The sequence below is a fragment of the Remersonia thermophila genome, chromosome 6 (genome assembly GCF_042764415.1).
Source record: "Remersonia thermophila strain ATCC 22073 chromosome 6, whole genome shotgun sequence".
Lineage (NCBI taxonomy): Eukaryota > Fungi > Ascomycota > Sordariomycetes > Sordariales > Chaetomiaceae > Remersonia > Remersonia thermophila.
Window position 1 is genome coordinate 2,544,651 of NC_092222.1, and position 12,999 is coordinate 2,557,649.

At 62.2% G+C, this 12,999-nt stretch overlaps 3 protein-coding genes and 1 non-coding gene across 4 annotated transcripts; 3 read left to right on the forward strand and 1 right to left on the reverse strand.

The window, feature by feature from the left end:
- Nucleotides 1-1,709: 1,709 nt before the first annotated feature.
- Nucleotides 1,710-2,719, reverse strand: VTJ83DRAFT_6869 (uncharacterized protein; the record flags this gene model as incomplete). Its single annotated transcript, XM_071013627.1, has 3 exons — nucleotides 1,710-2,077; nucleotides 2,149-2,494; nucleotides 2,561-2,719. 3 exons carry the CDS (start codon nucleotides 2,717-2,719, stop codon nucleotides 1,710-1,712), a joined length of 873 nt encoding a protein of 290 aa, XP_070864496.1.
- Nucleotides 2,720-5,065: 2,346 nt separating this feature from the next.
- Nucleotides 5,066-7,553, forward strand: VTJ83DRAFT_6870 (uncharacterized protein; the record flags this gene model as incomplete). Its single annotated transcript, XM_071013629.1, has 3 exons — nucleotides 5,066-5,148; nucleotides 5,271-6,026; nucleotides 6,089-7,553. The coding sequence occupies 3 exons, from the start codon at nucleotides 5,066-5,068 to the stop codon at nucleotides 7,551-7,553; spliced, it is 2,304 nt and encodes a 767-aa protein (XP_070864497.1).
- A 631-nt stretch (nucleotides 7,554-8,184) lies between these two features.
- VTJ83DRAFT_t143 lies at nucleotides 8,185-8,281 on the forward strand. Its single transcript has one exon. It is a non-coding gene; the product is annotated as a tRNA-Ile (tRNA).
- Nucleotides 8,282-11,404: 3,123 nt separating this feature from the next.
- Nucleotides 11,405-12,656, forward strand: VTJ83DRAFT_6871 (uncharacterized protein; the record flags this gene model as incomplete). Its single annotated transcript, XM_071013630.1, has 2 exons — nucleotides 11,405-12,266; nucleotides 12,322-12,656. 2 exons carry the CDS (start codon nucleotides 11,405-11,407, stop codon nucleotides 12,654-12,656), a joined length of 1,197 nt encoding a protein of 398 aa, XP_070864498.1.
- Between the last annotated feature and the right edge of the window lie 343 nt (nucleotides 12,657-12,999).

A 12,999-nucleotide genomic window follows, 5' to 3' on the forward strand; every position in this document is an offset into this window, starting at 1 on the left:
TAGGCTTCCCTGCAGCTTCTTTGCAGCTTCCATCCCCACAACCCCGGCGCCGTCCGGCAGGGGTGCAGCCGTCCAGCAGCAAGCCGCCCTCCCTTGCAGAGCGGTGGCAGCTAGGAGGGACGCGAAAGGCGGCGCTGTGCCACCTGCCAACGTCCTCCTGCAGATGGCACACGTCGTATGATGGGAGCTGCGTCACGGAGCCGACGGCTGGATGGTATGGTGCGTTCCTGAGCGCTGGCCATGAGAGGCGCCCCTCCGCTCGGCAGCCGAGTCGAACAGGGCGTTCATGATGCTCTGCAGCGACGTCTAGGGTTGCCGCCGGGGTGGAGAGGCCTCAACGCGACCTCGTTGACGCAAGCGAACCCCATCGAACCGCAGGTGCGGCTGAGCACAGAAGCGCCCGCTCGAGCCAGGGCCAGGCTCGAACCGGGGCTGGGGCGCTAGCTCATCTCTTGGCGCGAATAGCCCCGATCCCCGAAGGCTTCGAGAACCCGCCATGGTCCCCGTCTTTTGCCTGTCCAACGGCGTCAGGAACTCTGATCAAGCTCGACGTAACGGTCTATGGCGTCGGCGTGCGACCCTTTCGAGAGCATCTCGTGAGAGTCAAGGCGCGGAGTGGCCGAGGGTGTCTCACCCAGACTGCCTTCTTGGTGCGTGCAGCCAGGGCATGATCTGGCTCGGCGAGTCCGGGAGGGGCGGCCAGCCCGCAGGACGGACGGAGCGCCCCTCACCTGCGAGCTGGTTAGAACGAGACATGGCTGGCAGCGGCCGGCTGAGGTGCTTTCGTCTCGGTGATCTAGAGTAGCAATAACACGAAGCTGTGCGGACGTTGGAGTGCGTGATGCAACCCGATGCCACCGAGCCCACGGCGCATGGGACGAGGGCCCCCAAGGTCGCCATGATTGACCACCCAGCCCGGCGTAGCCTGCAGGGGCATGCGTGGCGGGCGCCGCAGCCCTCTGGTTCGTCGGTGGCTCTCTAGCGTGCTGGCGGCTTGGCATGGATGCCCGTCGCGTCGTCGACCGCACAGCCTGCGCCGATCCGCCCGGGGCGCTGGGAGGCTGGACATGGGATCTGCACAAGACCGAGTTGGGGAATGGTAAAAGAGATGAAGACATGCGCTTTCAGAAATTGGCACCGCAAAATTTCCCATCGGGCTCTTGCCAGCTGGACATGGCTGCACAAATCGGCCCCGGTCCTTCCCCAGGCGGGTTCCCCAGGCGGGAGTGGGGGAAGGCAGGTCCCAGGTCCCAGAGCGTGCGCGATAACTACATAGCAACTTCCCGCATGCGCCCCGCTGGACGCAGCCACGACTGCAACCCAGGCAGGCGCAGCTTGGCCGGCAGATCTTGCGCTTGCCGACAAGGTTCAGAGCGCCGTGGTTCGCCGAAGAATTCTGGAAGGAGACAATCACTTCTAACAAACAACATCCCAAAATCACACAACCCCAAAACCCAAACTTTGGCACCTTTCGACAGGATGATGATAATAACAAGAATGATGACGCCGATGACGACGTGGCAGGCGACTCAAAAGCGGCCGATATGCATGAATTCTGCATTGGGGACTCTAGGAGTTCTTGTACAGCATGGAATAGGCGATAATCACCTCTCCCTGAACCGCTCCGCCGCCTCCCTCGGACCGCCTCCCTCCTCCTCCCCCATGGCCGGCTCATCCTCTTGCCCGTCCAAGACGTGCGCCGTAGCCCCTTAGAGCAGGCCGAACCACCGCAGCAGCTGCTGCTCGTCGACGCGGGGCTCGTGGCCAAAGTTGCCAAAGAGACCCTGGACCTTGGTGCCGTCGCCGTAGACGTGGGTGGTCCAGCCGCCCTGGGGCGAGTTGTGGACCTCGCGGGCCTTGGCGACGCCGTGCACGTTGGACCACTGCTTGAGGGCCTCGTGGCCGCACTGGGCGCGCACGAGCCAGTCGTTGTTGCCGTGGACGATCTGCATGCGCGGGCGGCGGCCGTTGTAGCCCGGGTACGAGTTGCGGACAAAGTTGCCCCACTGCTGGGGAGTGTGGGAGAGACCCTGGGCGCAGGTCTGGTTGGGGCTGAAGGGGGTAGCACCCGGTGCGCCTGGATGCGAGGGGAAAAAGGCGGCGTGGTTAGCGACGGCGACAACAAGATGACGAGGCCAAGCAACTCACCAAAGAAGCAGGCGTGGGCGGTGCCCGAGTAGGCAGCGCCGGCCTCAAAGACCTCAGGGTACGAGCCGGCCAGGACGTTGGTCATCATGCCGCCCGACGAGAAGCCCATGACGTAGACGCGGTCGCGGTTGGCGCCGTAGGTGGAGATGGTGTAGTTGACCATGCTGACGATGCCGTAGGCGTCGCCGCCGCCGTTGTGGGTCAGGCTGGCGGTGTTGTGCACGTCCCAGCAGTTGCTCTGGTTCGGGGTGCTGGGGTAGATGAGGATGAAGCCGTGCTGGTCGGCGTACTGGGGCAGGCGGGTGCCGCTGAACCACTGCGGGCCGGTGCCGCCGCAAGGGTGAAGCTGTGGCGCATCGCGTCGTTAGCACGTTTGCGTCTCCGAGATGCGGCCGCGCAGTCCTCGGCTTACCGCGACGATGATGGCCGGGTTCGCCGCGAGGCGGTCCGGCCTGTAGATGTACATCTGGATGTTGCTGGGGTTGGCGCCCCAGTTCCAGACTTGCTGCAGTGACGCGCCAAAGGCCGTCGACGCCGAGGCGGCGACCGAGACGAAGGTCGAGAACTTCATGGTGGCTTGACGCGGAGGTTACGCAGCGACAGGCAGGCCGGTTGGGGACGTTGCTGATCAGGAGGTCGATCGTCGAGGCTGGCGGACAGATCCAAAGCTCGATCCCAGGTCCGGGACGGAGGTGGATGGTATATGTACTCGATCGACGGCCTGCCCTGCCCCCCCCCCCCCCTCCCCCTTTCTCTCGGATGTCTCACTTGTTCGTCACCCTGGTCACCCTGGTCACCCTGGTCCGTAACAGCCTGCCAGGTCCGGTACCATGGCAACAAAAATCGGCAAGTCGACCGGCGAGGCGCACGGGCCAGGGGCTCGGAGGTGTCGACATCAACTACCCGTTTCGGACGCTGGGTCCGTACGCGGTCGTTCCGCTAAGGCGGGTAAATCACACGAGCCCGGCAGCGGATCACCCGCTTAGGCGACCCCTGGCCCTCCTATCAGCCCGGGCCATCGATCTCGTTCCTGCGATGGCCCTGGAATCGACGAGATGCCCGACGGAAGCAGATGAACCAAGCGACAGGAAACACGGCGGTTGGGCCCCCGCGTCGGCACCTGCGGTCGGCAACCATGCCGGTGGGACAACCCCGCGGCCGTTGGGCGTCTGGGGTGCTGCCGATCGGATGTGATGTAACCGCACCTTGTCGCTACCGCTTCCAGAACGTCCACGACGCAGGAGCCCACGTACGCATGCCCGGGGCCCGGGGCCCGATGCGTCCTCCCCCTCTTCTTGCTCTCTGGGCTTTTTTTCCCCACGGGGAGCCGCAGCCAATGTGTCAAAAGCCAGGTACGTCATCCTCTGCCCCCCCTCCATCACGAGGGGGAGGCCAGCGTCCCACAGAGTAACATCCGGCGCTTTGATTGGGCTTCCTCGGCGCCCCTCGGGCCTCGAAGCGGAGGGGCGTTGCGTAACGCCCGGGTGTTTCCTGGCTGTAGGTTCCACGACAATATAAACATAGCCGGCGCCGGCTTTGAGCATCGGGACCTGAGCGCCACGTCCGCGTACGCAGGATCGAGGTCTGAAAATCGCCGCCCACGTGAGGGAGCTGGCGAGCCATGCTTCTCCGGCATGCAACATAGGCAAATGGGGGGTCATCGTGGGCTCACCGCTGCATCGCCCACTCCATCGCGGCGGTTAGGACTGTGTGATATTCGGCGGTTATGCATCCGAGGCGGCGTTCCTGAGAACCGCGCAAAGCTCGTCTTTGCCAGGCCGAATCCGTCACGGGATCCCAGGCACCTGAGCCTGGGCGAGGGAAGGGCGATCTAGCGTAGTTTGGCGGGCTCGCCAACAGCCTTGTGGTCCTGGCGTGGCCGGCCGAGGCGAGCGAGCGGAGCAGGGCCTTGTGAGACCTGAGACACCCCGTGAGGCCTGCTGGCTGAGGCGCAAGGTTCATAGCAGCTTGTCGGCCTCGTCAGCATGCATGCTCTGAGCGTCTGCGAGCAGTAGCGACGGTCATGTGAGCGGCCTGCTTCCTGGAGACAAAACCTCCACCGCCCAAGGTCGCTCGCCGCCTTTCTCCAACCCTCGAAAAAGGGAGCGCGCTCTCCCACAAGACGGAGAGAGCCAAGACCGCGGCGTGCCAAGCCATGTCAAGCTGTCAAGCTCTCAACCAGACTTGCCGACCCAACACCCCGAGACACCCGCGATCCAGACCCGGGACTCTGATCCGAGCCAGGCAGCCAATGATGTCGTGAGTCGTCGACGGAGAAATATATCTCGGTACGGTCCGAGATGGAGACTTGTAGCATTTCAATATTTCCTCGTATAGGAAGCAGAGGGATGTGACATTGGGAGACGTCGTTCCAGCACCACGGGTAATGGCCCGGGAGTTGGAGACCAGCAAAAGACCATGTGAGAGAGCTGGGCGACGGGCTGCCAAGCAAAAGAGACGAACAAACAAGACTGGGAAGCAAAAAAGAAACAAACAATACGTGCTTTGATCCTCAGGGGTACAATCGACTCAAACCCCCTTCGCGAGGCGCTTCATCATGGGATTCAACAAAGGGCCGGGCTGTTGTTCCAGCAGGGCTTCTTCTGGAGCATCATCATACTATACTGTGTACATGAAGGGTAGAGAAGGTGGTTGCAGCCTGATAAGGGTTAGGGTTGTCATGAGAGCGTAGGCTTGTGACGTAGGGTGTACTGTGTAACTAGTTACAATACTACTGCGTACTGTGTATAACTACGTAGGCCAGGGTTAGGGATGGAGGCTCGTCCCTGTTGCAGAGGACCCACTAAAAAGTCGCGAGCTGATAACGATAACGACGGGCGCTTGGAGTGGGAAAAAAAATTGGAGCTTCCCAGAGGAGCCGACGCGGCCGCAACGACATCTCGCCAGCGCCGACAAGATGGTCAAGAGGAAAGTCGCCGCCCTCGAAAAGGTCGAGGCCGACCTGGTCAACCTGCAGTACAAGATCCGGAGAGATCCGAGGTGGGTGTGCCCCCTCCCATGCCGGCGATGGCTCGCGGCCTCATGGCGATGATGGATGCTCATGGCAGCAGCGGCAGCTTTCCCTGTTGATCCCCGAGCGCTGATGCAAACGATGCGATTAGATCCTACGCCCAAGAGTTCTACGACCAGTGGCTCGCCTACGACGCCCAGCGCCAGATCTTCCTCTCGGCGCCCTCCACCGCGTCGGCCGACGACGTGAAAAAGTTCCACGACCTGGTCGACCTCGTCGCGCACGTCGCCGATCTCTACCTTGAGGTCACGACCCCGTTCCCCGACCACCTCAAGCAGCTGCTGAACCAGCACCATGCCACCCTGGACAAGGAGCTGCGCGAGAAGATCGTCGGCAGCCTGGTGCTGCTGCGGCGCAAGGACGTCATCGACTCGGCCAGCCTGCTGACCACCCTCTTCCCCATCCTCGTGTCGACGCCGAGCAAGTCGCTGCGCTCGCTCCTCTACACCAAGATCATCAGCGACCTGCGCGAGTCCAACGCCAAGGCCACCAACCACAAGCTCAACCGCACCATCCAGACGGTGCTGCACAACCTCGTCACCTCGGACCGCACGTCCAGCAAGGGCGTCTGGGCCACCCGCATCACCCGCGAGCTGTGGCGCCGCCAGGTCTGGACCGACGCGCGGCCCGTCGACGTCATGAAGGAGGCCTGCCTGAGCGACAACGAAAAGGTGGTCGTGGGCGGCGTCCGCTTCTTCCTCGGCAGCGACAAGGAGCGCGAGGAGCTCGAGGACGACTCGAGCGACGACGACATCGACCTCAAGAAGGTCCAGCACCAGGGCATCATCAACAAGAAGACAAAGAAGCGCCAAAAGGCCTACGAGAAGGCGCTCGAAAAGATCAAAAAGTACGTTGGTCTCCCCGGCCGCGCCCGGCCGCGCGCGCCCGCTCCGGCTAACCGCCGTCCAGGCACGAGAAGAAGAAGCACGCGCCGCACCCCCTGAACTTTTCCGCCCTGCACCTCATCCACGACCCCCAGGGGTTCGCCGAGCAGCTGTTCCAGAAGCACCTCCAAAGCAGCAAGAACAAGTTCACGCTCGACAACCGGCTGCTCATCCTGCAGCTCGTGACGCGCCTCGTCGGCCTGCACAAGCTCACCATCCTCTCGCTCTACTCGTGGTTCGTGCGCTACCTGACGCCCAAGCAGCTCAACGTCACGTCGTTCCTGGCCTCGCTCGCCCAGGCGACGCACAACCTGGTCCCGCCCGACGCCATCGAGCCGCTCGTCGTCAAGATCGCCAACGAGTTCGTCTCGGAGGGCTGCGCCGCCGAGGTGGCCGCCGCCGGCATCAACGCCATCCGCGAGGTGGCCCTGCGCCAGCCCCTCTGCATGTCCGAGACCCTCCTGCAGGACCTGGTCCTGTACCAAAAGAGCAAGGACAAGGGCGTCGCCATGGCCGCCAAGGGCCTGCAGTCGCTGTACCGCGAGGTGTACCCGGAGATGCTGCAGAAGAAGCAGCGCGGCAAGGTGGCCACCATGGGCCTGCGCGCCGGCGAGGTCAAGCCGCTGCGATTCGGCGAGGAGGAGGCGGGCGGCATCGAGGGCATCGAGCTGCTCGAGAGGTACAAGGAGGAGCAAAAGAAGAAGAAGCTCGAAGAGCGCGCTGCGAACGGCGAGGCCGGCGACAACGGCGGCAAGCCGGACGACGAGGACGACGAGGACGCCTGGAACTCGGACGACTGGGAGGTGGGATCGTCCGACAGCGAGTCGTCCGACGGTTGGATCGATGTCCACCACTCGTCGGACGAGGAGGACGATGGGCCGGCCGCGAAGCGCCGGCGCACCGGCGCCGGCGGCGACGACGATTCCGACGACAACGACTCCGACGACAACGACGATTCCGACGCCGACGAAGCCCCCGACCTCGTCGACGCCGCCGACTCGGCGGCCGCCCGGCAGGCAGAGGCCGACCGCATCTCCAAGCTCGCCACGACCACCATCCTGACCCCCGCGGACCTGGCCAAGCTGCAGGAGCTCCGGCGCGAGGCCCAGATGGACAAGCTCCTGGGCCGCGCGGCCAAGCGCAAGAAGGAGCTCATCCAGAAGCACATCGAGGACGGGCTGACCGCCGAGGACATTGAGCTGCCGGCGCAGCTCGGCAAGAAGATGACCAAGGAGGAGAAGCTGGCGGTGGCGCGCGAGGGCAAGCCGTCCCGCGAGGAGCACAAGTCGACGCAGGCGATCCGCAAGGCCAAGAAGGAGGCCGAGGGCAAGAGCTCGACGAACCGCGAAAAGGCGCGAAAGAAGAACTTTTTGATGACGCTGGGCAAGGCGAGGCAGAAGAACAAGCGGAGCTTGGTGGAGACGAGCAAGAAGATGCGGGCGCACATCCAGAGGAGCAAGAGCGGCGGGCGGAGGAGGAACGGGACGTGAGGAGGGGGTTGGGGGACGGCGGTTTGCGTTTCGGAAAAAGGAGGAGGAAGGGGAGGGAGGGAGAGGAGGAAGACGAGGACGGCGTTTACATCGAAGAAGCCGACGGAAACGCACCCGTCGCCAGGCATGCGTGCGTTGGTTGAGGGAAGCAGGTTCGTTGCCCGTCGTTTTTGCTTTGCTTTTCTCTTCTTTTTCCTCCTCTCTCCTCCTCCCGGTCTACGTGTTTATTTTTTTTTTTCGTTCGGCGGAACCGAATACCAATGCCAAAATGCACGCTAGTACTTTGGATCTTGGATTCGAACTCCTCCTCGTCCTCCTCGTCCTCCTCCTCCTCCTCATCATCATCACCATGCTTGCTGTGCTTCCCCTCCGAGGGGTCGAGGGTTTGTCTCGATGCATGAGAATCCAACACGCCAACCGCAGAGGCGAAGGCTGGCCAGCCAACGCGACATCGTATGGATCGTCCCGGTAGCTCATGCCATTTCAGCCTCTAGTTTCCGAAACGGCCCATAGTTGCGAGAAACGAATAAAAAAATGTAGAGTCGTTGCGTGGTTGCGCAGAGGCGGTCGATGCAGTAGGCCCCATAATAGCCCGGGTTTTGGACGACAGCACCCAATCACATCTGGAAATAGTCCTGTGGTCTAGCGGTTAAGATTTCGCTCTTATACCCTCCACACGGAGAGTCATGGGTATGCGACGGTCGCGGGTTCAATCCCCGCCAGGACTATTCTATTTTTGTGATTGGCCCGCTGCGGCCGGGCGTTTGGCGACGTCAAGCGATGGCGGTTTTTCAAACAGCTTGACGATGCCCTCGTTGCTGGGAGCAAAGGAACGCCGCGCCTGGGTTCGTCCGGCGGGAGGGCGTGGCTCGATTGCACGGTTGCATTTTTTGGAACGTATGGCTGTGGAGGCGCGGTTCGCTTGTCGACGCAGATAACCAATTCACTATTGCCCCACTAGCTATCCCTAACCCTTACCGTGTATAGAATGGACATACATTTGGCTCCGTTGAACCACCACACCATCGTGGATTCTCATGATGATAATTTTGCCTTTGGCCTTCAGAAGGTCACGGGGCGCAAACAACGAGTCATCCGTACACAAGCATGTAACGCCACAGTCCGGAGCCGATGTTCCGGGTCATCAGAGTGTTGCTCTGTTTCTTGTCAAAGTCAGAGCCACACCTCGACACATACCTAGCCACATCTGCAACGCCACGCCAAGGCAACGGTGGCGACTCCACTCCATCAAGCGTGCAGAGCAAGAGCTCGGCTTTGTCAGCGGCGAGAATATCCCGCCCCGGCCAAGCAGGTCATCAGTCCGACCCGGCATGTTTCAGGGAGGAAGCAATGCTTAGCCGCAAGGGGATGAAGAAAACAAGAAACAGCAAAGTGTCGGTGTGAGAGAGTCAGCACGCATGAAGCTCTGGAGCAGCGTCGCCCATCTCATGTTTCAAACCGCGGGCCCGCAGCAGGATTCAAATATCTCGACGGATCTTTTTATGGCATCTTCTTAGGAGGATGGTTCCCGCGCCGTCGCATGAAGAGGGTAAACAATGGATGCGGCGAGATGGGAAGCAACATCAGGCCCAAACAGCTCCCCGACCAAGGCATGTCGCCGCATATCCGTCCGGAAACGCACCTTTCGATGGCCGCCGATCTCGAGCTGGGCGAAACGGCCTGTGAAACAGCCCGATGCTATGCTCTGGTTCCGACCGGAGCCGACGGGAATGGAGCACGGGCTCGAGAAGTTGCTCGCCGAGGGGAAGGGGGGAGACGAGATTAGCATCCATCGATAAGATCCATCATCAGCCAAGGGCCGGTCGCATCGATGACGACAATGTTGAGGCGCTTGCCTGCTGGGATGGACCGGTCGAGCTGAACGATGCCCATGCTGTTTCTGGCGTTTGCGAGCACCGCACAGCCCCCGGTGGCCGAGCTTGCCAAGCTGGGTTCCGCAAGGGCAGCTCTGGAGGTGCTATAGGTCGTGTTCACGTCCCGGACGGCCAGCTGGCGGATGGAGCAGGCCAATGGGCGAAGCTCCAGAAGAGGAACGCATCCTCTCAAACGCCGGGCTTGATCCATGCCCGTTGCTGGAGGTCACCGAAGCCGGTGGATCCTCGCCCGTTGGACGTGGGCCGACGGGGGTGAAACGGCGTTAGGTTGCACGGCTCTGAAGGCGGTTATGGTGGATGCGCCGGCCGGTCCGCCGTAACAGATGCGCAGCGTGATGGTGCGCCGCCTGGCTCTGTCCTGATGTTCGGATATGCATCCTCCACCAGCATCAACGTCGGCGGCGGGTTCAGCGAGCACATTGTGCGTTCTCCTCGACCTGCACGCCGGCGCCGATGTGCTCGGAGTTACGGAGCCACCCGAAAGGCCCAAGCCCCCAAGGACGGAAAGCCTTGTGGGGACGCAAGGCGGAACCAGGGCCGCGGGGTGGCGGAATGCCGATCCCGACGCCCGTGATCAGGCCTTGTGCGACGGAGCTCGTTCTCTCGCCAAGCCACTCTTTGGATTCCCTGGGCTTCCAAAAGCCAGCAGCGCCCGGCCGAGCCATGCCATGCCGGCTCTTGGCTCAACGGGCGCCTCGCCGCCTCCGCCATGTCGTGGTGGAATCAGCTCCATCCGACCAAAAACCGTTGGGCTTCGCAGAGTCTATTTTTTGCAACGTGCATTGCTGTTGACAGCGGCGGTCGGCGCTGTAGCTTACCTACCGCACTGCGGTCCGTCAGCTTTGTGCTGCTCTGCAATGCCGATTTGGCCTCCGTCCCACGGTTCCCGCATGGTCCGGGTGCTGAGAGCGACACGGCGAATTGCAAGCAACTGCCTCCACGGGCCAGCCGGCCAATCCAGCTCTCGGCAGGCCATCGTCGTCATTTCCATCTCTGTGGTCGACCGCGAGCGGTTGGCGCATGGCAAGCGTTTTTTTTTTTTTTTTTTTGTTTTTTTGGGCTGGGGTTCGATGAATTGCTTTTCTTTGTCGAAACCACCCCCCCTCCCCCCCCCCCCCCCCCCGCCCCCCCGGGCGCCAGGTGAGGCAGTGCAGCACAAGGTGTGCTTGTGGGAACCAACGAAATCCCGTCTCACGAGCCACCACCGCACGAGCCTGTGGAATCCAAACTTCGGCTTCCATGCTGGATTGGGAGAAGCCATCAAGACTCGAAATTGGGCTTGTTTGATCTGGTCCCAAGCTCTGGCTGGAATGCCTGAGGTGAGGTGAGGTGAGGTGAGGGATCGGACCGGGAGATGTCCAAGATGGACGGGGAGCCCCTTCGTCATCCGGCGCAAGACTCGCAGAAACCCCAGATCGGAGCAGGTGCAACTCAGCGGTCCGTCTGCGAGGCAGCAGCCGCCCCTCGGAGGCTCGGAGCTTCTTGGGCAGGCCCAACAGGCTATTTCCGCAGGGGACACCCTGATTGGTCCGATGGGGCATGGGTTTCTGTGGGGCCGCTCGTCTCGAATTGGCTGACAGGTGGCTCCTCGCAGTGCTGACGCGGCCTCCCCCCAAAAGGAAGTGATGACCCCTGCCTGTTGCTGCACCTTGACGCTCCTGCCACCGTTCCCTCTCTCCCGCCTGAACCCCCCCCCTCTCGTTTTCTCATAACCCATCACCCACTCCTCGCACCTCTTCAGCGCACCGAGCCCCGTGATTCTCTTTTCGCATCGTTTTTTCTTGCCTTTCTGCCTTGGCTGCCTTTCCCCAGACGTACCGAGGCAGCGATCCACCTTCCTCCCCCCAAGGTTTCGTCCTCTCTCGCCCGAGCGAAGCGACGACGACAACAACGACAACAACGACACCGACCAGCGTTTTCTTCAACGAGTCCCATCGCTTTCGAGTCAGCAGCGCCATGGATAGCTCACAACCAGGGGGTTACGACGCCCTCGGCGAGTTTGTCGACTTCTCGCAGCTCGAGTTCGACGGCGCCAACGCCGCCGGTGCCGCGCCGACCATGTCTCCCACGGCCTCGTCCAACATGTCGTCCCCGCCCAACCTCAAGACCGAGTCGTCGGGGTCGAGCGAGGTCTTTTCCGGCCCCAGCCACCAGTACAACCTGTACAAGCAGCAGACGCCGTTCGTCCCGGGCGCCCTGAGCACCGCCATGTCGATGGCCCCTCCCCACAACTTCTTCCAGGACTACCTGAGCCAGCAGGCCGACCTGGGCGACCCGTTCGACTTCAACACGCCGCTCGACCCCTTGGACATGGAATTTCAGACAAGCCTGCTCAACTCCACCATCAACCCCAACGTCATCAGCGGCCAGGAGGCCGACGGCCTGACATCGCCCATGCCCTCGGCCGCGCCGACGTCGACGGCGAGCAGCTTCGTCCGGCCGTGGCCGGGCATGCACCAGCAGGCGGCTCTGGCTAGGGCCCAGCAGCAGCAGAGGCAGCAGCAGCAGCTCGAAAGGCAGCGGGCCATCGTGCAGGCCGCCAAGCAGGTCCAGAAGTCGAGGACGCCCCAGACCAGCGACTCGATCGCCCAGCAGAGCGTCCAGCAGATCATGAACGCGATCCGCTCCGAGCCCGTCGCCCCCGCCCCGGTCAAGATCTCGCCCACCATCAACTTCCCCAAGAAGCAAAAGACGGAAGACGAGATGGATCCCGACGAGAAGTTCCTGGCGAGCGAGGAGGCCAAGAAGCTCGACAGCCGCGAGCGCCGTCAATTGCGGAACAAGGTGTCGGCGCGTGCCTTCCGTTCCAGGAGAAAGGGTAAGCCCGATCAGGTCCCCTTGCTGATGATCCGCCCGCTGACCCTCCTTCGCAGAATACATCAGCTGGCTCGAGAACGAGCTCAGCGACAAGCACAACGAGAACGCGCTGCTCAAGGCCAAGAACCGCGCGCTCGAAGACGAGAACGCCCGCCTGACGGCCCTGACGAGGGAGCTGCTCATGGCGCCGCAGTTCCAGGACTACCTCAGCGACCTGGCCTCGAACCCGGCCAAGCTCGCCCACCTCGCCCAGCAACGGGCGCACCCGGAGCAGCCCGCCGCCCCGCCCCAGCCCCAGATGCCCCACGACATGAACCCCCACCAGCGCGCGGCGCACTTCCAGGAGCAATTCCAGCAGTTCCAGCAGCACCAGGCTTGCTATGCCGCCTAAGGAGGCATGGCCTTGTTCCTCGTGTTGCGTTTCCTCTCGTTGACCCTCTGCCGATGTTTCCATCATTACGTTTTATCTGGGTTGGATGAGTCATTGTCGTGCCCAAGAAGATAGTGGGCTTGCGGAGTTGCGGCGTTGGGAGGGTTAGGGACGAACATGCGTGGCTTTCTTTGGGTTTCTTACGGCGCGCGGGCGGGCGAGTGCATAGCGGTCTCTTCTTCTTGTGTATACCTTTCGTTTTTAGTCGGTTTTTAGTCACCGAGGACACTTGCTCACGGTCACGGACCCATGTTGGGAGGGGAATGGGAATGACGAGAAGGATTTCAGTAGCTAGCGGTTCAAT